Genomic DNA, 24,490 nt, shown 5'->3' on the forward strand with positions numbered 1-24,490 from the left:
TCCAGCCACCCACCTCTGCCAGGCTGAGCGATCACAGTAGGGAATGCGCTTGGTAAACTGGTCAATGCTGTGCCGACATGAGAAGCATTATTATTATTGTTGTTGTTATTATTATTAATGGAAAATTCCTCTACCTCCTTAATAATCTCACACCTTTCATCCATCTGTTTGTTTTCTGTGCTGAGGCCCCCAAGGCAGGGAGTGGGGGGCGGGAAGAGTGACCGGGTGGGTGTGGAAGCGGTTAGGAGAGCACTGGGGTCAGGGATGAGTGCGTGAGGTTTCCTGATAAGCTGGCCTGCACTCCCAGTACAGGACAGCCAGTCTTAAGGACTTCCCAGGGGCTCTAGGAAACCCCAGCAGCTTCCAGTTCAAGATGCTGGGGAAAACCTTTCCACCCACCTGCTCTCAGCACAAAATACCGCTACACCTCCTTTCATGCTTGGAAGGGCATGCAGGAAATGGGCGGGGCTTCTGATCCGCGTTTTGGAGACAGAGATTGTGATCCCAAAAGCAGTGCTCACCTGTTAGCCGACTCCTGGATAGGTTTACAGAGAGTATACACACTCACCAGGGAGGAAAAGTAGAGAGAAGAGGCACCTCTAATGTCCCTCAGCCCTCCCTTCCCACCTCCCACGTGGTACATCTAAACCAAAGAGCCCCCACCCCCACCCTGGAGATAGAGAAAGTTGTCACATATCACCCTGTCTGGTCCCCAGTACAAAAATCCCTATCTAGTCTGCTCAGAATTGTGGGAGGACTATGTCATCCTTAGACTGACCAAGGGTGACAATAATTCAGTTAGCTTTAAATGCTTAGTAACTGACACCTCACTTAAGAAGGCTATCTCCAGAGCACTACTGCTAGGAAACTGGACTTCCTGGGGCTCTGTTAGTACTCAGAATGTTCTAGAACTCTCTCCCATGCTGCAGGCTCTCCCCACCTACTCTCCTTCTCCTTCGCAACTCTTATCTCATTATGCTGTTACTCTAAGAGTTAGTTCTCCCGCTGTATGCTTTGTGCCTACCTTCCCTGCCCAGATGGAAGCTTCTGGAAGGCAGGGAGTGGATCTCTCTTCCTGCTCCTGTAAGGACATCAGTCCTATCAGGCCCACCCCTTATGATCTCATTTTGCCTTAATTACCTCCCTAAAGGCCCTGTCTCCAAATACAGTCATATTGGAAGGTTGGGGCTTCAACATATGGATTTGGGGGGGGGGGGGGGAGTAGAGGGGGATACACTCCTGTCCAGAGCAGCAAGGTTAGGTCATTGACATGAACTTGCCCAATCACTTGCTGTGTAAGGGACAGAGCTAGGTTTGAACCAAAGTCGATCTTCAGCTTACTGCTGATTGCCTCCACGGTGGCAGGTGACCTGCCCAAGCCCTGGAGCCAGGCTTGGATGCCACATCTTCCTGCCAGCTCCAGGGGCCTCTTCCACACCTCACCTGTGCTGCTCAGATCTTCAGCAGCCATGACAACACAAAAGCTCAGCACCAAAGTCAACCGCCTTGAGAATGAAAACAAACCTGGGAATTAGGATTTCTCTACTAACACAATGTGTGTCTTTCTGTGAGTAGAGCAAGATTTGTAGGACACCAGAACAGAGAAACCGCTTATAATGAAATCTCTTCCAGTAGGAATTCCCGATTCATGAACATCATACAAAGAGAATCATAGACTGATGTCCATAGACACCACCTTCCACAGGACAAATTAACTAACTCTCTGTCTTCATAGGAGGCTAAAAAAAAATATATGGATACTGATAATAGCTATTTCTTGGGGTTGTTGTAAATATTAAATGCATGGAAGATACTTCAACCAATGCCTCGCATGTTGGACCCACTCAATAAATGCTATTGTAATTACAGTCTTTTTTCATTAGACTCTGCATAATAAAATTGCTTTATAAAGCTTCACTTGGTCCTTCCACAAGCTAGTCTGACTCTGATGACAGAGTTTTGAGTCCCTACTCTGTTTTAAGAACTGAGCTAGACAGTTTTGTGCACATCAAGGACAGGGCCTGTGTCATAACCTACTCTGTGTCCTGGAGCTCCTTTGTGCTGCTTATCTCTTGAAAATCCATCTCTGACCTTCAGTAATTGCACCACCATCCAACTGACATCTCTGAGTGACTGATAAAATATTAATACACATGCCAATGTCTCCACTTGCCCTTATTTATCCTATTTATTCCTGCCTACTGACTGGCTGTTTCTTTATGTAAGTTTGCCTCTGCAAACTTCCCAGTCTTCTCAAGTCATTCTCTCTTTGAAGACTTTGGTCTAATATTTTCCTGATTTTGTCATATGCCTTCTTAATGTCCAAGGTGTTGTCTGATCTGCCTGCCTCATGGAAGTCACTGATTTCCCCCAAGGTTCCTTTCCTTTCCACTTCACAACTAGTTCTTTTTCATCAAGCTGAATTCAACCCAAGATGGGAATTTCTTTTGCAGTCTGTATTCTTTGGGAGAGCAGGTTGTCTTCTGGGCAACTCAAGGAATAATCTGAAACTCTGCCTTTCATTAAATGAGATTTTTATTGTTCAAGAGATGGTAGAAGAACCCATTCTATCATTCCACTGTTGGACCAGCTTTGAGATATATATTAGGAAAGCCACATCTTCCTTATCCAGCTTTCATGGGCCAAGCAACCTGTAGCTGCTCCTAGAATGAGCTCTCCACGGTGACTCACCACCCAACTTCCACCACCAAGGCCATGAATTGCCGTTCAGACTTACCTCTTCCCTGACATGCAAGTTCATTGTCTACTCCTGTCCATTACCGGCCTTCTGAAAGGAATACTCAACCATATTCATCTTTTCCATCCAAATAGGTTTTGCGACATCCTCTTTGTCAGCCTGGAGACTCAGTAAAGCTGAAATGGTTCAGAGAATGGATAAATGTGGGTTTGAGGTGTTTTGGTTTGTTAAGTAGGTTCCATGCTCAATGTGGGGCTTGAACTCATGACCTTGGGATCAAGAGTTGCATGCTCTACCAACTGAACAACCAGATGCCCCAAGGGTTTGAGTTTGCGCTGCAACTTTCAAGCTGTATGATCTTGTATGAGTTAGATAAATTAATTTCTCTGACCTTCAATTTCATTTCATTTGCAGTGTCATAGGGAAGGGTAATACATGTAGGCTAGCTCTTAAGAAACATTCAGGAGGGATAGCTATTATATTTATCAAATACAGTTGCTTGGATTTCAGCCACTCTTGGCAATGGGTGTATGTGGTCCCATGGGGCCATGAGATTTGAACTTACTCTCTTCCATGTAGTGGCTTCTGCTATCATTGGGCACTGCTTCCATGTCCTTATCCACTCAGCCTCCATGGTGTTTGGCTTCTCCATTGTAGTCAAGGTTTTTTCTGCCTCTCCCTCAAATATCAGTTTCAAACCCCCCTTCTCACATGGGTGAGAACCCTGCCAAGTAAGTTCCTCCCTCCCTAACCTCTGCCAGAAGCCTATCATTACTCCATTCTGATCTTTGCTTGGGAAAAACAATCCTGTGTTTGGATACCATCCGCTTCTCATACTTCTCTTACCCTTCTAAAAAAAAAACATGCAACTGAACAAAAAATTAAACTCCCTGCCCACGCGCACGCATGCACACACGCCCTCAACCCCTAAGTGTTTTCCTCCTTCCTTTCCCGGCCAAACTTCTCAAGTACACAGTCAGCATGTCAGCCTCCAGCCCCGTCCCCCACACCCTGTGCGCTGCCTGCCCTCTCCCTTCCAATCACACCTTCTGCAGAAAGACCGCTCTTCTGGGTCACAAATCGTTCCATGTTGTTTCATCTGAGTCCCATCCCCTGGACTTCTCTGTAGTGTTATTGACCCACTATGGACTCCTCTCAATGTATTCTGCTACTTGGTGGAGATGAAGAAAGCATGCATTTTGGAATCAAATAAGTCTCCATTAAATAACCACTGCTCCAACCCTCCTAGTGTCTCTTGCGTCTCCTCCTGTCCCTCAATCCCACTGCTATCAGTGCTCACAGCCTCTGGACTTCTCCACCCCTCAGGCAAGTTAACCAACTAAGCCTTGTCACCTCAGTCTGCAAAGCTGGAAGAATGACACCCAGAACTGGGAAACTGGACCGTGGTATTATTTGCACAGTGCCCAGCACCCGGCCCATGGCAGGTGCTCACGAATTGCTATTCTCCGTGTTGCCCTCTGGCTCACTTGCTTTTTCTTCTTTAAAGACCCTTGCCCCTCCCTCCCCACACTCTCAGCTCTCTCCCTATACTCCCTTGTGTAGAGAGCCACACCTCCTCCCGGGTGATGCTCAGGGTCCGTCTTCAGCCATGAGTTGGGTCCAATCCTGCATTATTTACCTCCTGCCTATGGTGCATTTCCATCCAGAAGTCATCTCGACCTCCAAGTGACCCGGTTTTGAACTCCTCTTATTCACCACCAAATCAGATCACCTTTCCTGTTTCTCTTTTTCTGTTAACAACACAACCACGTGAGGAGATATTGGAGGAAATGGGGCTGTTTGTGAACAAGACCGAATTTGAAAGGGGGACACAGGATCAGTCCGGTAGAAGAGATAATAGAACCACCCTCCAGAAGGCTGTACAGGAGCTCAAAGAGAGGCTGGTTTGGGCTTGATCTAGGAGAAGCACATAAATGAGAATTATCCGCTACGAGAACTGAAGTTGGCCAGGGACATAGGAAGCAGAGGCTGAGTGGCCACAGATCAGGGAATCACAGAATGCTTCCTATGGGGACCATAGTAACATATAAACTAAGAACAGCCGTCACCAGGACGCCTGGGTGGCTCAGTTGGTTAAGCAGCTGCCTTCAGCTCAGGTCATGATCCCAGCGTCCTGGGATTGAGTCCCACATCGGGCTCCTTGCTCGGCAGGGAGCCTGCTTCTCCCTCTGCCTCTGCCTGCCATTCTGTCTGCCTGTGCTCGCTCTCTCTGACAAATAAATAAAATCTTAAAAAAAAAAAAAAAAAAAAAGAACAGCTGTCACCTAATATTCAAGTGACTTCTCTAGGCATGGCCCCTTTGTGAACTGTAGAGAATGGGACTTCCGCCTGAAGTATCCACCTTTTATTTAAACCACACTTTGTCAAGGCACCTGGGTGGCTCAGTGTGTTAAGCCTCTGCCTTCAGCTCAGGTCATGATCTCAGGGTCCTGGGATCGAACCCCGCATTGGGCTCTCTGCTCAGCAGGGAGCCTGCTTCCCCCTCTCTCTCTGCCTGCCTCTCTACGTACTTGTGATCTTTGTCTGTCAAATAAGTAAATAAAGTCTTTTAAAAATAAAAAAATTAATAAAGAATAAACTGCACTTTATCATAACTTTTAATGGGTCTTATAAATTACACTCAAGGATTGAATTCAGAAAGGAGAGGACCTGATGCCATTAAAGACAGTCATTTAAACTATAGATCGGGTCACGTTTCAACCCTTCAGTGGATTCTCAGTGTTTTTAAGATATAAACGAAAATCTCCATGACGGTCCTCAGGATGCTGCCGTGTCTGTCACCTGCTTGCTTTGTGCCCTGTCCGTCTCTGGCTGCGGGGTCTCCACACACTGGGCTTTGTAGCTCTGCCTGCTCAGTCCTGCTCATCCTTTGCTGTCTGCTCAAACCTGACTTCCTCAAGGCCATCTATCCCAATCTCCCAGGCAGGGGCCCTCCTTCCTCCTTGGCTGCTATTTTCATAATTAGAATCAGTCATGGGATTGAATTAGCTGTGAACGTGAGCTCTGTGGGGGCAGGGCCCCTCTTACCCGTGTTCACAGCTCTTCCCCTAGCACCCAGAGTTCATGCTTGGCACATAGTAAATGCTCAAAAAGCCTCTGTTGAGATGCTGAGTAAATGAATGAAAAAATACAAAATTTATAACATAGAAGTTGGATATGACCACTTTCAACTCCAGGATTCTCCATTTCAATGAGTCTCACCTTAGGGACGCAGAAACGGAGGCTTCATCGTTACTCATTGCTTCCTTTGCTTTCATCCTTCATCCAAGAAGATCTTAAATCCTGTTGACTCTTCTTGAAAAATGTCTATGGCTTCTTCTCCTCCACCCCATGAGAGCTTCCTGTTTCTGCTCTCACCTTCTCCAGCCTGCCCCGAGGACCGCTCTCGGTTTGTCTGACCCCAGCTGGGATCAGAATCCCCTCCCGTGGGGCCCACTGAAAATAAGCCCCCAGAGATCTGATCAGTGGGTCTGGAGTGAGGCTTGGGTTTGTGTGAGTTTGCACAGCTCCCAGCTGAGTCTGATGAGCTCACTGTTTTAAGCAGTGACCTGCTTTTATCATGACCCTTGACCCTGCCCAAACACCTGCCAGGATTCCCTGCTGCTGTCTCAAACACAGTCTTGTGTACTTTTCAGCCAAGTGGGACTCTAGGGTCTGGATCTTTTATCCAAAGTAGTCTTCTGAAATGTCTCATTTTATCTTTAAAACGCCAAGCAATTTTTCTATTGTAGTCCATAATAAATCTGAATACACCCCCCCACACCCAACAACAACAAGTCTGTGCCCAGTGGACTTTTAGGCATGCCAGTGTTCACCTTGGGGCCTCTTGTTCCCTACCCACCCTGCCCTCTGCTGTGGGCTCTCAGGGTGTGTAAGCTCTAGCCCGAGGAGATCCATCTCCAATAAATGGCTCAGCACACAGTTTAGAGTAGACATGAGTCTGGCCATGGAAGCAGGATCCCACAGCCTCGCCTTGGCTCAGCCACTCACTCGGCAACACGAGAACATATATTTTTACAACACTTAAAACTTTTAGAAGAATTTCTACATTTACCGGTTGTGTCCGCTGCAGCACAGTGTTGGGATGGTGAGCACGGCGAAGGCTTCGTTCAGAGCCTGTGCAGCCTTTTGTAACCATACCCACTCTCTCTCCACAGTCATACACTCGGGGGTTGCCATGGACAAGAAGGAACCTGTGTCATAGGGATATTCAGACAAAAATGACCACTAAACGCCTTTCTCTGCGAACCCCTGCAGCCTGAGTTTCTCTTCTGTGGTTTCTCTCAACCCTGGTAAAAGCCCTGTGGAGTGGACAGCTGAGTCCCCATCGGACAGATGCAAACACTGGGTCTCAGAAAGATGTCTCTGCTGTCCCCCCACCCCCGTCCAAAAAGAGACCAGCTCAGCATCACCCCATTGTGCAAACATCTCTGTCACATCCCCTTCCACCTCCTCTCTGACTTGGGGTGACCGCTGCCCTCCTCAGTCTTGGCTTTTAGAAGATTTTATTGCACTAACTGAAATGCCCCTTCTAGTTATCTGCGAGTCCTGTGGTCTGGGACGGTCTTGTCTTCTCGTGGCCAGTGTTTCACACAGAACGAATGTTCAGTAGAAGAGCCCACTGAGCATTCACTGGGAGTCGGGGCATCTACATTTGACAAGGGGTCCTCTCATGCTCGCACTACCGCGAGTTTGATGTATTTTAGCCTTTCTGTACAGCAAACATGTCGTTTGTTTCATTGTTTCATTTGGATGGAAAATTCCATCCCAAACTGCTGCCTATGGCTATGGTTAAGACTATCTGTACCGCATGTAGCTAGGGCATGTGTGTGAATTATAAAAATATGAATATGATTTTGTATTACAAGTTTACAGCAGGAACGAGTGGGTGGCTCCGTCGGTTGAGCGTCTGTCTTCTGCTCAGGTCATAATCCCAGGGTCCTGGGATCGAGCCCCACATCAGGCTCCCTGCTCAGTAGTGAACCTGCTTCTCTCTTTCCTTCTGCTGCTCCCTCTGCTTGTGATCTCTTTCTGTGTCAAATAAATAAATAAATTCTTTTAAAAAAGAAAAACAAAAACAAGTTTATGGCAAAATGTAGATCTGCAGTAGGCCATTAAGTGTGTTCCCAAGAAGGAACGTGGCTCATGTCAGTGTGCGAACGCGTGGACAATGTTTGGTATATTTGTGATTCTTATCTTTTTTGAGCAGTGCCATCTCACCTGCCAAGGGAATTCAGTAAGAATGTGTATCGTAACTTTGCCCTCTGTTGGATTTTAAAGTTATTTCCCGTAATTTACTTTTGCTAGATAACTGCAAGTTTATTGCACATATTTTTAAGTATCCCCATTTTACAGATGAAGAAACTGAGCCTTAGAAAGGTCCTTCTATTTACGCAGCCCTGCCCACCTCCAAACCTCAGTTTTTCACTGAATGCTGGAGGGTCATCCCCAAGTCAGTTATAAGGAGGACTTGCTAGGTAAGCTACTAGGATTTACTAGGTCCGGATTTCAAGGCCGGGGCAGAGAGGGTGCTGAGAACTGGGGGAGAGAAAGGGAGCACCTTCCGTCAGTGAGTGATATGGCCGGGCAGCTGGCATAAGATCTTATCTCTTACCCTTTCCCCTCCTCCCACTGTGGCCCTCAGAGTTCTAGTGTTCAGGATTCAAGAAGCTCTCATCCTCCTGGAACGAAGAAAGAGGCCCCAGGCAGGACTTGTCCTCCATCTAAAATTCCATTTGGGGAATCCCAGCCTCACCCCAGATGAGGGTGGAGGTACAGAGCCCGTCCGGCGTGATTCTCCTCCCCGGAGCAGCTGTCGGGCCGCAGTGGGGACAGAATGTGGCACCACATTGCAGTCATTCCAGCTCTGGGGAATTTGTCGACAGCCCGCTCGGTGGCTTTTTATAGCCCTCTTAGAGCCTTGGGGAAAACTGATCTTCTGAGAGACAGAAGTGGGGCACGTGTCTTTTCTAGGCACCATGCCCTCAAACGGGTAGCCCGCAGTTGAAATCGGGCTAAGAGTCACAGGTACATGAGCTGTGTGGGGCCGTGGAAGCACGTCCGCTGTCTGGGAGACAGGGATCCCAAGCAAACCCAGTTCCTAGAACCCCCTCCATAGGCTTCAGTTTCTTCGTCTTTCTGGTCGAAGTATTAGTATTATGAGGCAGGGATCTGTGCACCTTGGCCTGCGAGCCAAATCCAGCCCATCACCAGCTTTTGTAAATAAAGTTTTATTGGAACACAGACACACTCATTCCTTATGCATTGTCTATGACTTTCTCACTACAAGAACAGAGTGGAGTACTTGTAACAGAGGTCATATGTGGTCGGTAAAGCCTAAAATACATACTATTTTGTCCTTCATAGAAAAAGTTTGCCAACCCTTGGATTAGACTACAAAGAGTTTGGGAGTATCGACGCAGAGCACTGTGCTAAAAAGGATTCTGACGGTGTCCAGACTAAGAAAGGAAGCTCTATCCTTTAGACCATACAAGAGTATGTATTCAAGAGTAGTGTTGGAAGGACCCCAGAAGGCCATTTACTCATGTTTTTCAAAGTACTTTTGGTCCCAGAATCCTTCTGCAAATAAAATGTTAAGCAATAGAACTGTTCAGAGTGAAGTGGGAGTGAGAACGCAGTAAGTCCATTCCAGCCCTCCTACGCCCAAGGCAGCCCTGAAGGAAGCTCCACAGTTCCCGTAACTCCATTAGAAGACCACCTATCTTACGCTATGACTCTTGTTTTACATCTGGGGAAACTGAGGTTCAAGGGGCAGTGTCTTGCCTCAGGTTCTATGATGGGCTCCAACGGGCTTTCCATGGGACCACCAGCATGGTCGTGAGGTATCTGCAAGCTCAGACGAAATCTCTGCTGGGAAGAAATCATGTCCATTGGCTTTGGGGGCCTCAGAGCTGCCATTAGCGCATGGGTGGCCATGCTGTACCCGCACTGACCCAGCATCCCACAGTGCTAAACAGCACTGCAAGGGGGCCAAGATACTTGCGGATAACCTGCCATGTCTCACAGTAGTTAAGCAAGGCTTGGGAGCTTTTTTTTCTGATAATACCAGAGCCAAAAAAAAATAAAATGAGAATTGAATTGGACCATATTTAGAAAAAAAAAAAATTAACTGATACTGAGATACTTTTTTTTTTAAAAATAGAACATGTCTCACAACTGATATATCAATTAGTTCATTTTTCTGTTTTTCCTCCCAAAAGCTGTTATTAGGCAGATAAAACATCTTTAAATCGATGCCATCTTAGAATGGAGAAATTATGATAATTTATACGGCAGCTTTCTTTTGAAGATGGAATCAGATATATTCGTTTGTAGAATAAATATTTATTCTTCCTGCCCATTCTTGTTGAAGGGTTTGCTGAGAGCAGATGCAGCTGATATGAAACCAAGGGGGATTTTTTTTAGCTCCACTTGAACCCAGAAGAAAACTGATCTAGGAGTGTGCTGGGAAGCCAGAAAGACAGATCGCGTTTCCTCATGGCCAGCAACCAGGTGCAGCTCTGAGGGGTGGCCGAGGGGAAGCTCAGAGTCCCTGTACCCGAGTCTCCCAGCAAGGCCCCCATGCCTGTGACATGTCCATTCCCATGCCCATTCCCTGTCCATCAGGGAATACAGAGCATTGAAGGGGCATTTTCTAGCCAGGAACCTCAGATACCCTGGGGAGGCAGCATCTAGGTAGAGAAAGAGCCAGAGTGAAAAGAAGAAAGCCCCAGAAGTGCGCTCAGTGTGCAGCGGGGTGGGCGTGCCTACAGCCCAGAAGATCAGGTAGAGGTCTTCCTTCGATAGAGTAGGGCTTTATCCTCCAGGTCCCCAGCTGGACGTGTGCCAGTCCCTGAGAAGCCGGGTTGCTGGGATTTGTAACTAATGACAGAGGCAGCATAATGGGAGAGCTCCATGCACTGGCTGTGGTTTCAAGTTGCCCAGGGTTTGAATCCTAGCTCCCCTCATCCACTTAATCCCCCAGGGTCTCAGTTTCCTCAACTAAAAATGGAGATCACAATCTCCTGTCTCCCTAAGGGGTCATTGGCTTCATGCAAGGAAGGCACTCAGCACACAGCACACAGGAAGCATTTAGTTAAAGAAAATAATAATAATAAAATAATGCCTAGTACTTAAAATACAGGTTTGTAAATGATCACTTCTCTTAAAGAATGAGGTTGGGATCCAAGTTCCCCCTGTAGCCGTTCTCCCTCTAGATTCTGCCTATCCTGGGAAGGGATGAAACGACAGAGGAATCGGGGATTAGCCATAGGGAGCACATGGGAAGGTCTTCGGGCATCTATGTCACATCTATGTCACAGAGGAAACTGGTGTCGGGGGCCCTGGGGAGCTGTCAATCGGGCAGGTGTGAGCAGGAGGGGGTCCTCGAAAGTGTTGCCATTGGGGGAAATCGTTAGAGGCAGCAGTGAGCTCACGTGACAGTAGGAAGGTTGAGTCTGGAAGGAGGTGACCAGTTCGGAGCGGCACACAAACAGCAGACTGGGAAACATTAGCTCACCTCTGTGTTTCGGTTAAGAACAGAGAAACTTAAAACTTCAGAGTCTATCCATTTTCAAATAGAGTTAGTTGTGTAGATCTGATGTGGAAACAGACATGTTTGTCTCGAGCTCTCTGCAATTCAAGTCCCCCATCCCCAGGACCTTCTGTCATCACTTTTTTGGAGTCTTGCCCTAGCCCTGGGGACAGGAATCCGCCTGGGGGTCCCCCAGGGCCTGCCCCAGGATGGCTGCACTCCTCCCTGCAGCCTGGAGTCCTGGGCACCTGGTGGGCATCATTCCAGAGCTGGCAGTGGGAGGTTTCTGCAGGCAAGGAGGGGAAGGGGAGGAGGGAAGGAGCGAGAGAGGAAGGGAGGGAACGGCTAGGCTGAACTCCCTTTCCACTTACCACAACCTCTGAGGGGAGCACTCTCATGACCTCTGTGTCACAGATGACAAAACTAAGGTGACATCTCCTACATTGGGTCTCTAAGCTAGGAAAGGCAAATCCCAGGCGTTACTCTGGGTGCCCGTGTCTCACCTCCCCATTGTACTGACTTTTTCCACCTCCCTGGGAAAGAGCTGTCCCCTGGGGCTCCGCCCCTCTTGGAAGGGACATCTGCCTCTCTTCTTAGTTCAGATTTCCTTAAGTTGGTGTGGTCTTGAGCTACCGCGCAGCTCTATCCTCCAGTGCCCCCGGTACCCCCAGGGGACAAGTTTGCTCCCCCTCTTTGCCTCCCTCACCCCCTCCATGAGCCCTTCTGCTCCTGGAGACCGTTGTCCTAGGTAGGATTTACCTGGTCTTCTCCCTAGTCCGTGGTCCTTCTCTGAGTTCTGGGTTGTCAGTCAATCTGTCCCCAGTGCACCTGCTGTGTACCCTTTACTGTGCTAGGCACTGGACACCAGAGGCAGACACTAAATCAGACCACACAGTATTTGGCAGCAGTTAGAGGAGAACAAGCCATGCAGAGGAAATACCATGAACAAAGAGCTGGAGTGGGCTGTCAGATAGTGAAAATAGGTAAGACATAGTAAAAAGTGACTTAAAAAAAAACAAACCATCAAACATAACAAAGATAAGTACAGCGTATGTTCCTAAGAGTTCAGCCTGAGGCATTTACTGATGATTTTCTGGTTCTTTTATCACACTGAGGTTTCTGTGAGCTCATTGTCAACCTAATCCTTTGCATTTCTGAATGGGAGCACTGTTCTTCCGACTCATCTCCTGAGTCCTGCAGAGGCTGTGTGGTTCGTTGGGGGAGAGGCGGAACGGATGATATATATACGAATAATCACACTTCACTGATCTGCAAAGCTTCAGTGGAGCACTGAAGGGCAGCCACCATCACTCCTCTTTAATCTTAAGGAAATTGAGGCCCAGAGACATGCAGCAACTAGTCCAAGGTCACACAGCCATTAAGTGTGGAGCTGGGACTTGAGCCCTGAGCTTTTGGCTCTAGAGCCAGTGTATTTTCCTCTACACTAAAACACGGTGGAATGAGAAACCGGAATGTTTCAAACTTGGCACGTGGGACCTCCAGAAATTCCGTTAGTCTCTCTAGGCCTCAGTTTCTTGTCAGTAGAATGGGGATAAGAAGAGCTCCTTTGGAGCTACTGCAAAGATTAGGTGAAGTATAGTAGGCACAGAGTGGCGGCCACAGAGACTATTCCAGTAATGGACTGTCGTAGAACACAATGAGTGACCACAATGAGTGACCACAATGATAGACAGCGATGTGGGTGGATCTTGGCAGGATAATAGTAAAGAAAAAGTCACAAAGATTACCTATAGCATTGTATGCCCTCTTAATAAAGTTAGAAACAACTATAGGTTTTTAAAAAGTTTTTGTGGCTATGTCTAGTTGCAATGGCACTATATATAAGGGAAAACAGGGTGTGACAAACAGCATTCAGGATGGCCGTTAGGCTGGGTTTCAGCGCCAAGAAGCACGGGATCGTAGTTAGATGTAAGATATCATCTGAACCCCGGCTTTTGCTTTGAATGGCAGATTTGTGGGTCCTTACTACATTAGCAAAAATAACTGATCATATAAACAAATAAGTAAATACAAGTGGAGAATGTCTGAAAGAGTGAAGACAGTGTCTCCTGAAGCAAGGGTCAGGATTAACTCAATTCTTATCCACCCGAAGTTCTACTTATTGTTTTTTTTTTAAGATTTTATCTACTTATTTTAGAGGCCAGGGGAGCATGCATGAATGGGAGAAGGGAGAAAGGGAGAGAATCTTTAAGAAGACTTTCTACCCAGCATGAAGCCCAGAGCCTGATGGTGGGCTCTATTTGGGGCCTGATCCCACAACCCATGAGATCGTGACTCGAGCAGAAACCAAGAGTCGGATGCCGGACTGAGCCACCCAGGCGCCCCCTGAAGTTCTATCCTGGGTGGCTCAGTGGGTTAGGCCGCTGCCTTCAGCTCAGGTCATGGTCTCAGGGTCCTGGGATCAAGCCCCGTATCAGGCTGTCTGCTCCACGGGGAGCCTGCTTCCCTATCTCTCTGCCTGCCTCTCTGCCTACTTGTGATCTCTCTCTCTGTCAAATAAATAAATAAATTAAATATTTTAAAAAAAGAAAAGAAAAGAAATCAAAGTGTCAGGCACGGTGCCCAGCTCATGGGAAGCATTCAATAAATGCTCACTGTCATTCTTGGATATCTTTATTATTATCTGCACACACTTACCCAGATGTCTTCAGTGTCTGCCCCAGGGTATTGGTGGGATGGGTCCTCAAACTCAAACTTCTCAGAAGCAGAAAGCCCTGTTCCATCTAGACCTCGGGCCCGGAACCTGTGAATGCAGTGGGGAAAGTCCTGAGGCGCTCACTGCTGGTTCTAGCAAGCTTTGGGGGTAAAGCACCCCCGTTAGAAGAAGAAGGCCAGAAGCTCTTATAATGCAGCAATTGGGAGCTTATGCTCTAGAGTTAAGTCTAGGTTTGAATCTGGGTTCTGCTGGCTGTGTGCCTTTAGGCAAATGACTGGGCATCTCTGAGCTTCACGAGTCAGGTGTAAAACAGTATCTACCTCACAGCATCATTATGAGAATTAAGTGAGGTCATCTAGACAAAATGCTTAGCACAACATCTGGAACATCACTTAACAGCTTAAAAAATACTACCTGCTTTTATCATTGGGTATCCCGGGCCACTCTCTGGACTGCTTCTGCCCCACTCTGGTGAAGGACATGGTGCAGACTGCCTTGGACGGAAGCAGCCGCCATCTTGTGCAGGGGACGAGCATGTGTGGGTCACAGTTTTCCACTTCCTCCTGGAACCATTTCCTTTGTGAGCTAAACAGGGAGGAATCTGCAGACAAAGGAACAATTCTGGGAGAGCCCAGTCCCACAGCCAAAAGCTATTTCCTCGGAAGTCAGTGGCTTGCCCCACCCCCTCCTGTCTGGAAATGGCTTCCCTGGTGGCCCAGGGCTGGGACACCAGATGCCCAGAGTGAGGGTGCTGCTGGTGGATGGGGGAGCCTGGGCAGAGCGGCTGCTAGAAAAGCCATTTAAGATTCGGAGGTTCCCTGAGCCTGTCACCCTGGCCTGAATCCTACCAAGAGAGTCCCATAAAAGGCCCCTATGACCTGCTTCCCAACTAACCTGTGACCTCCCTGACCTCTGGCCTCCCTGTCTTCCTGAAATAACAGATCAGAGAAGTGTGCTCCCCTAACATCCCTAATAATGATCCACGGTTTAAAACCCTTTCTCTCCTCACACGAACTGACACCTGGACCTCCTGAGCCCCTCCTTACAGAGCGGAAGTGGATGCTCGGACGGTTGAGTGACTTACCCCAAATTCCTCCCTAGCAGATGCGTGGCCCCAAACGAGTTCTCTCATACGAACCCCCAAGTCCTCCCCCTCTCTCTTCCCTCCTCCCTCCCTTAGGATTCTGCGCTTCTGGCTTGTGGAGTCAAACCTGTACTATTCTCTTCAGCATAAAGGATATTGTGTTTCCTGCACCAGCTGTAATGAACATGCACAAAGCCCTCCAAGGTGACCCTCCCTGGCCCTCCTTCACTCAGGGGCTATATTTAACTCCTGGAAAGCAGTCCGCGCCAAGACATTGGCTTTGCAGCTGGGTTTCTCTGCTGCTCCTTTTTCATTCTTTTCCAGCCCACATGACCCATGGTCTTCCCCAAACACTCTGGGACAACAGGAAGTGTTTGTTTTAGTGACCAATAATGCTGGTCCAACCAGCGCAGTTCCCTCTGCCATTGTGCCCACTATTTGGCTTTCACCTGGGCTCCAAGAGAAGGGCTTATGAATTCAGAGGAAGTGAGGTGTCCCTGTGGCCCCCAATAGGTAGATTTGGAGCAACTTGGAAGAGACTGTAGGCAGGAGAAGGAGAGATGTCTGCACCCACAAATTAAGGGAGAATTCTGTAGGCATTTGGTGTGCATTTAGCCCAGAGCTGGGCAGCCAGAAGTACTGCCATGAGGGACCTCTGGGGCGGGCATCCCTGAGGAGCTCCTCCTTGTTCTTCCCACTCTGGAATCTGGAGTTCCCACACCTGCAAAATGGGGCTAGCCCATCTTATCATAAGAATTAAATTGTGTGAATAATACAAGTAAATCGTTTAAAGCAGAGGGTAACACAGAATAACAATGCAAGAGTAATATAAACAGAGAGTAATATAAACATTTATTGAGAACCTACTATGTGCCAGGCACCATAGTAGGCACATTTCCATGCATTAGGGCTCGTTCCCACAGATGAGGTACATAGGTTCATAGGTCTCTGGTGATGTACATGAGACACATGTAGTAATTTAAGTGTCCCAAAGGTGCACAGCGAGGCCGTGGGGGGTGGGGTGGAGGAGATAGGACTTGAACTTAAGTAGTTTGGGTCGCTTAATATATGTTAGTCATTATTATTTCCCAATTCCTACGTTAGGATTAAAATCCACCAACTACAAAATGTGCATCACTGAATCTGTTGGCAGCCGTATTCACACAAGGGATATAAGCTCAACCAAATAGGGTTTGGGGAGTTTAGCCAAGTAGGAAAATGAACCTCTGCTTTCTTCTGCTCCCGGGACTATTATTACCTGCTTTTTTTTTTCTTTTTTTAAGCATCTTTTTATGATGCCGACCCACTATTAAAGACACGGTTTTTCAATCACATTAACTACTAGACTAGCAACTCTTAAGTTTGCATCAAGAATTCATTGATTCCACAAATAACTTAAGCATGTACTCTGTGTCAGGTACTAGCAAAAGCTGGTGCTATTCCTGCCCTTAAGGCATTCAGGCTCAAGTTGTGGGAGCTGATGTTAATTGAAGAAATGCATACTTAAATGTAACATTTCACCATGGCACATACCAGAGAGAGAGTGATGCTATCATACTATAAAATAGGGGGACAGATGTGGTGGAGAAGACAGGGGAAACTCCCCTGAAGCAGTCACGAGTGAGCAGAGAGTGGAGAAGGGCATCACTGGTTGGCAGGAGAAGGGAGTTCTGACAAGCAGAAGGAACAGCGTATGCACAGGCCCTGGATTAAGAGGCTGAGAAAAGGAGCATGAAGGCACAACCTAGAGGAAAGTTTTTCTGGAAAGACCTGCAGAACTGGAAGTCCACAGGAAAGGGTTTCTCTTCCTTCCCTTCCCCCTACCCAAACATTGAAGTCACACCTGCTAAGTAGACTGCTTGCCTTTTCAGGGTGCCTTGCCTCCCCACCCCCACAGTGGAGTCAGACCTCATGAATGTGCTAGCTTATTGTAGCACTGGATACAGAAAGTCATCTCTCAGATCATGACCAAAAATTTTTAAAGTAACACATTGGTCCCTTCTCCAGCTCAGGAGCTGGAAATTGGGTTATTTTGCTGTTTGGAAAATGAGAAAGAAAATTTGAGTAAACAAATAAAACAGGTATGCCCTTTGTAAACACCACATACTGACAACTTTCCTGTTTTCCATTTTTGAATCATGCTTGTTGCATGTTCTCTGACTTTGAAGACAAAGAAGGATAAGTTATCTTTGTCCTAGAGAGGCTTGTCAAAAAAGGAGATGGGGGAAAGAGAAATTGTATTTCCTCCCACTGCTTTGCATTTAATGGCGTTGTAACTTGCAAGCTGTTTCCAAGCATTTTTGTAAATTCCATAGTCTGAAAATTGCCCAGGAATGAGATCAAAAGTCAGGGCGCCCACTAGGTCATTGCCAAAACAGGGGTTATTATTCCTGTGGTTTGCAGAAGGTTAATTATTCACTTCTCTTTTGTTTCGGAAATTAGACTCTTTTACCTTTGAGATCTCTATATAATTCCAGCCTTTGCCATAGAACACTTACCAGCTATGATAAAGACCTTTGGATTGAAAACTTCATTCATAATGCATGGGGGTACAGTCCTGGGAGCAAGCAACAGTGCTTTCTGCCTGTGGCTTATTTTCTGCTCTGCACCATCTCATTTTGATTTAAATGAAGTGGTGAGGGTGGAGGAGTGGAGAGAAAATTGATCTTAGTTGGGTACTCACCAATAACAAGTAAACACTTAGTGGTCTAATCTTAAATATTTTAAAATAGTTCCTGATTTTATTTGGCAATTTTTTTTGAAACCTAATGAACAATTATCACCCATCTTGGGTTTCCGAGTCTGTCTGTCCACTTAGTGAAAGATTGAAGTTTTATAAACAATGATTAAACCATTTCTTCCTGTTGTTTTTTTTTTCCCCCTCGCTGGAATTCACTGTACCTCCCTAAGGCTCAGCTAAACCAAACAAGATCAATGAAATGTATTCGTGGTTCTAAATAAACTTTAGACACAAAAGATAATGCTGTCCTGATGCCCTAGTCTGTCCTCAGAAAGCAGGCAAGACCTGGACCAGGAGTGAAGATGGGAGGGGGCCGGTTAGGAATTGGTGAAGGAGATTCTTCTGACTAGGGACCCTCCAAATGAAAGATGTCCCCTCATCTGGAATGGGGGGTGTTCTTAAGGTAGGTAGGAGCCCCCTGAGGAAAGGGGCTCCAGCCCTTCCTACTGCCACAGCTACCCTAAGCTCAGTGTCAGGCTCAGAGCTATGAACTGTCATTGTGGCAAGGCTTGCAGAGTCCCCGTGTCCTCTTGTCCCCGGACACCCCCTTCTTCCCCTCCCTTGTGCCCCAGCACCCGAAACTCTCTGGAAGTCACACGTAAATGGCCAGGCACCTGTCCAGAGCACTGAGCCCCCGTGCATGGCTTCCTTTCATCTTTACAATGACTGCGTGAAGCAGTTACTGTGATGACCCCCGGGGTCTGCAGATAGAGAACTGGAAGCTTGGACGAGTTAGGAAATTTCCCCGGGGGGCCACCACTGGAAAGCAGCCAAGCGAGGAGGGGCCAGATGGTGCACGGCCCGTGCTCTCGCTCACTCTTTGATGACTCCGCCAAGTCGCAAGCTTTGTGTGACTTTAACACTAGGGACTTTGATTTTCATTTCATTGTGGTGCCCTACCTAAGTCAAAGAACCTCTCGGACCTCCACTTGTCACGTCTTTAAAATTAGAAGGTTGGACTAGGTCATCAAAATGCCACGTTGGCTAAACAAATGCTTATCCGACAGCTACTGTGACCGAGACACGGTCCCTGTCCTGATGGAGCTTGGTACCCAACTACGGCAGATCTGTGGCCAGACAGCACCTGAGCAGTGCTCGGGAGCCAACACAGTTCAGAGGCGGTCAGGAGATAGCAGCCCTCGCGGCAGCAGGGCCCCGACTGAGTGCAGGCTCCAGGCACCAAAGACCGAGCACTGCACACACTCAGTTGCCTCGCTTGGCAGGGGTCGGTCGGCACTTGGCCTCGCCTTGCCGTCAGGGTGACAGACAGAAGGCCAGGGCGCGGAGCTCCCCAGCGTGCCATCTTGCTGTCGCTTGGAAGCAGTAGCTGGAGAATTGCAGGGTGCCGGGTCTGACCGCAAGGGCCCATGCACGGTGCTCCTCTCCGCCAGACTCCCTGCTCTGGCTAGTTATAATCTGTGGGAGCTCCTGTTCCCACCTGGACTTGCGGTTTTTCTTTCCTTTTTTTTTTTTTTTTTTTTTTTAAAGATTTTAGTTATTTATTTGACAGAGAGAGATCACAAATAGAGAGGCAGGCAGAGAGAGAGAGGGAAGCAGGCTCCTTGCTGAGCAGAGAGCCCGATGCAGGACTCGATCCCAGGACCCAGAGATCATGACCTGAGCCGAAGGCAGCGGCTTATCCCACTGAGCTACCCAGGCACCCTGGACTTGCAGTTTTTCTAAGGTGAGGTCTGATGATAACTTGGGAGCAAAGGAGAAACACCTTCCCATGTTCCTTGGGTTCACAAACGTGCCTTGCAGTGTGGGTTTTCTGGCAGAGTAGCTTTCATGGGTTGAACCTCGGAACCACCTGGAGTGCTTATTAAAATGCAGGTTCTGGGGCGCCCAGGTGGCTCAGCTGGTTAAGCGGCTGCCTTGGGCTCAGGTCGTGATCCCGGAGTCCTGGGATCGAGTCCCACATCCTGAGCAGAGAGCCTGCTTTTCCCTCTGCCTCCCACTCCCTCTGCCTGCGCTCTCGCTTTCTCGCTCTCTGGTAAAAAAAGAAATAAGATCTTTTAAATAAAAAGAATAGATAATAAAATGAAATAAAATGCAGCTTCTTGGTTCTCAGTAGAGGGTCTGCAGAACCAGAAAGCCCAGGGAGGAGATCCAAGAATCAGCCTTTCCAGCAACGCCCCTGGGAGAGTCTCCTTCTTGCTAAAATTTGAGGCTGCTGTCCTGGCCGTCTGTTTGAGGCCTGGCAGAACCCCTCACCATATGCACTATGCACATACGATTTCTCTCCACATTCAATTCTGCCATCACTTAAATCCCTGTGGTTTCAGTTCTCTGGCACTAAAGACGAAGCTGCCACGGAAGGCACTGCCACAGTCGTTGCCCCTGAAAGCCAGTTTTTGGAAGGAGAGCTCGGGACTGCCTTTGAAGAGCCGAGCACCCGCTGAAAACCCTTTTGTGCCCAGGAGGTATAAGGGGCTCCCTGGGATGAGATCCTGCTGTTGAAGCCAGGTAGATGATTTGAGAAGCTTGTTTTGCTTCTCTGAGATCTCGAGAGTGAGGGCTCTGAAGTACACAAACAGGCCCAGAGCAAAGAGATGGACTGAGCAAGAATTTCAGCCCCCCAGTAAGGGTTATGGTCCCCAGGTCGGGAACCCAAATGAAGTCATGGCCCAGAGCCCTCAGCAGGAGGGTTTTGAGGGGCTACTTGCCTCTTCCCTGCCCCAGCCTGGCCTCCACTGCTGTGAGCCCACGTTTTCTGATGGAAGATTCCAGCACAGGATGTACACTGTGACGTTGGACAGACCCGGGCTCCAGGGCTGCCCTTACCAATTACTAGCAGCGTGGCCTCGATTCTCCGAGCCTCTGTTCCCTCCCTCGTTGGGGCACAGAGCCCCACACTACGTCCCTCCTTGTGCAGCTTATGAGGCTGAAATGAGAAGGTGAGCCTTAAGTGCCCAGCACACAGTCACTGCTCTGCCTTGGGGAAGGGTTCTCGCCCATTTGCCCGCTGCAGGCTGAGACGCCGCCTGTGGCTCACGCTCCCTCCGCCAACCAACTCTGGAAATGCTGGGGGACTGTCCCTCAGCCACCTGCTCCTTGCCAGGTCCTTTCAGGCTACAGAAGCTGCCACAGGTCCTGGGCAGCTCCTCACTGCCCATAGGCTTCTCCCAGGTTCACTCAGTTTCCTCCTTCTCCTTTGCTCTATTTGGACTTTTGTGATCACGTCTCCATTCAACAAGAACACTTAGAAGTCAGGGTCCCATGTTAAGAATCCCATTAACAATCAGGGAAAAGAATTTAAAGAGCCGTTAACAAAGCTTAGGTATTAAAACTCCCCCACCTTTCCGTGCAGAGAACTCACTCGGAACCTAATTGTTCTTACTTTGGAAACAATTGCAACAAACCTCAAATTAGTAGCAGGAGAGCTTTTAGAAGCAGGAATCTAAGCTTTGGCACATAAGCTTTGGCTGATAAGAGCAGGAAGAAATCGTCGGGTCCCCAGAGTGAGATGAGAGGCAGAAAGGGCGGGAGGGAGTTGGGGAGAGAGGGAGGGAGGAGTGGACACAGGGGCAAGACTTAGCAATCCAAGGTCATTCATTGAAGGGCCACGATTCTCAGAAAGGTGTGATTGGGGATGCTTCCTGGGAGTCCGCAAGGTCAAACCTACTTTTCTATGATACTCAGACGCAGTATGCCTTTTTTCACTCCCATTCTCTCGAGGTTTACTGTGGAGTTTTCCAGAGGTTGTGTTGTGTGATGACACAGTAGCTCTGAAGGCTAATGGGATATGTGCTGGTGTGTTCTTGTGGTTTAAAATTTCCTCAGCCTTAATTGTGAATACAGTCGATATTGGTAACTGTAAGGCACATAGGACAAAAGTTCTCTGGCGCCTTGATAATTTCCTAACGTGCAAAGGAATCCCAAAGCCAAAAAGTTTCAGAGGGATAGTCACTGTATCCCATAGCCTTGACTTTCCCACGTAATATCAGAGCAATGTCATGAATTTTCAAATAGGAACTATGGCTGCAGGCCATGAGAAAGCTACCATGGTCCCCCGTGGTGCCTTCCTGGGAGTGTTTACCATGGCCTCCCTCATGAGTAATTAGGGGTGTGGGGGGGGGGAGCATACCCACTGAAACAATCTTACTCATTTTCTCAATCCCCTGAGTGGCACACAATTAGCGCTCAGTCAATATCTTAGAACTGAGTTAACCGACTTTCAGTGTGTCTGCTGAAGGTGCCCGAGAAGTCTGTGATTCCATTTGTAAAGATTTCCTTTGCCACAGCTAAAATCTACCTAAGATGTTCTTCAGATTTTAAGTGGTTTCCTACTTTGAGGAAGGAAATCTTCCCATCAGAAGCCTTGCTCAGGGGGCACTGCCAGGGCTGGGGCCGTGGAGAGAGCAGGGCCTCTGGGTCCCTTGCACTTGGGCTGCAAAGCAAGTGGCGCCCCCTGGCGTTGTGCGACTCCACAGCTCTAGGAATCACGTGTGTGACCATCCCGCAGCCTCTCTTGGTCTTGGTCCTCTTCTGGAACAAAGGTACCCCAGCAGGACCTGCTTACAGATGAGACAGGGCAGTCACATCCCCTATCTCAGTGCCCAGCAGCAGAGAGGAGCTCACACAGTGGCCGCTGACAGCATCAGCTCTTAGCTCCTTTCTAGCAGGTTTAAGGTGATGACGGAATGCTACAGAGAGATGGCCACATCCCATTTTTTCCAACAACTGCCACTATCTGTGTGTACAATTCTAGTTTTTAAAAATCCTGGCGTAGTCATCCACTCATGCTCTCTCTCATGAAACACATATGGAGAGCCGGCACTGAGCAGACCCCAGACTAGATGCCGAGGAAGCTGAGATTCCTAGGGCGGTCTGCCCTATCTAGAGCCTCCCAGCCTGCTGGGGAAGCAGACAGCTCTAGAGACCCACCCAGCATAGACCAGCATGCTAAACACTGACAACGGCAACAGCTGAGTTGGCGTGAGATTTACTCTCTATAGGGCAAGGCACTCCTCATGCATAACCTAATTATCTTCCCAGGAACGCTCTAAGACAAGTGCTATTATTACTCCTGCATAGAGGAAGAAACTGAGTCACAGGCTAAGTACCTTTCGCAGGTCTCACCATAATGAATGGAGTCTAAACTTGAACCCAGCAGATTGGCTCCAGCAGTTATTCACGAGGTTATAGCCCCTCTAACACACCCAGACCCTATAACTGTAAGTCGGAGTCTGGTTGTTTCTTTAGGAGGGTCCAGGGTGGAGAGAAGCCCATGGGGCTGGGAGCCCAGAGACTATAAGCCAGAGGCCTGGCTCTTCGGTGACCTCTGTGTGACTGCAAGCAAGACACCGCTCTTCTCTGAGCCTTGGTTTCTTCTTCTAAAAAGGAGGTGTGCTCGTGGGACCGATCTCAAAACTCGTTGGTATGGTTGTATGCAGTCCTGCAAGGCAGTCTAGTGCCATGGTTAGAAGGGAGGGAGCTAAGGCCAGATGAAGTGTCATTGGCTGTGTGACCCTGGAGGAGTTACTTAACCACTCTGAGCCATAAAATGCTCAATAGTAAATTTAAATGCAATTATAAGTATGGAAGGCCTAGTACAGCTCATGAGAATTGTTCAACACGCTTAGCTTTTAGTATTCTGCACAAGTGACTAGCAAGTCACAAAGCAGGACAGTACTACTACTGTACAAAGCTGGTCTAAGGCGAACCAAGTCCCAAGTTACTGTTAGGGACAGGGACACATCAATGACATCATGGTTGCGGTATGCTCTGGTCTTAAAGGACTGTGTGTTGTGGGGCTTGCCACTCGGTGTGGTCTCAACCAGCGACGTCAGCGTCAGCCCGGAGCTCGCTGGCAGTGCAGAATCTCGGGTCCTGTCCCAGACCTGAGCCCGCCTCTGCATTTTGATGAGCTCCCCAGGTAATTCCTCTATACCCTGAAGTTTGAAAAACACTGGTAAAGCACTGAAAGACTGGTGACAACGGTTTGGGGCCTGGGATGGGAAGGGTTAATGTTTAGTTTGGCTCCCACCAAGGCACCGGAAACAGAAGGTTCCAGAGATTGAAGCATATGAACTGATGGGACAGGAAGGCTCCCTTCCTGCCTGTGTCCTGGATGGCCAGGGGCTCCAGCCCGGGACCTGCACTGAGCCCCGAGCTGCAGCGAGGAAGGAGACCTGGGCCTGGACAGCCGAGGGCATGCTGGGACAAGGGCAGGCCGAGAGCCTCTATTCAGCTTACCTGGGCTCACCAGGCCCAAGCTGGGAGCATGTGTCCTCAGGCCAAGGCCGTAGGAGGTCTGAGGGAGAGTGGGAGGCGCAGCGGAACATCATGGTTAATTGAGCAGGGCTCTCCCTTGGGAGGTGAGTGGACAGCCCGGGGACAGCTGTGGGAGGGCTTCTGAGGTCTCCCTGTCACACCCGCCCTGCCTTTGGCCTGGGCTGCCCTGGCCTCTGGTGGATGAGGGCAGAGCTGGGATCCTGACCACAAGCCTCCCTCCCCCGTGCTTCCTTCTAGTGCTGGAGCAGCTGCTGCCTGAGCTCACGGGGCTGCTCAGCCTCCTGGACCATGAGTACCTCAGTGACACCGCCCTGGAGAAGAAGATGGCTGTGGCCTCCATCCTGCAGAGCCTGCAGCCCCTCCCAGGTCAGCCACCGACCCTCTGCCCCCAGCTCCTCAAGAACCTTCAGGAACTCCCCAGGACCAAAGCCTCACAGCGTGCCACCAAACACTTTCAGGGCCTGACCGGTGTCCTCAGCCACTTTGTTCCTTCTCCATCC

General features: G+C 48.6%; 1 protein-coding gene across 3 annotated transcripts in view; it reads left to right on the forward strand.

The window, feature by feature from the left end:
• The window catches only part of AFAP1L1 (actin filament associated protein 1 like 1), a 58,474-nt gene that overhangs the window by 1,036 nt on the left and 32,948 nt on the right, over nucleotides 1-24,490 (forward strand). The window contains exons 1-2 of one of the 3 annotated variants that reach the window (XM_059173990.1): nucleotides 23,706-24,073; nucleotides 24,228-24,356. In XM_059173990.1, the coding sequence (XP_059029973.1) occupies nucleotides 23,827-24,073; nucleotides 24,228-24,356 (376 nt within the window). In that variant the 5' untranslated portion in view covers nucleotides 23,706-23,826. Of the gene's footprint in view, nucleotides 1-23,705; nucleotides 24,074-24,227; nucleotides 24,357-24,490 lie in introns of those variants that run through there. The other 2 variants (XM_059173992.1, XM_059173991.1) reach the window with 2 other exon arrangements.

This window comes from Mustela lutreola, chromosome 5 (assembly GCF_030435805.1).
Source record: "Mustela lutreola isolate mMusLut2 chromosome 5, mMusLut2.pri, whole genome shotgun sequence".
Lineage (NCBI taxonomy): Eukaryota > Metazoa > Chordata > Mammalia > Carnivora > Mustelidae > Mustela > Mustela lutreola.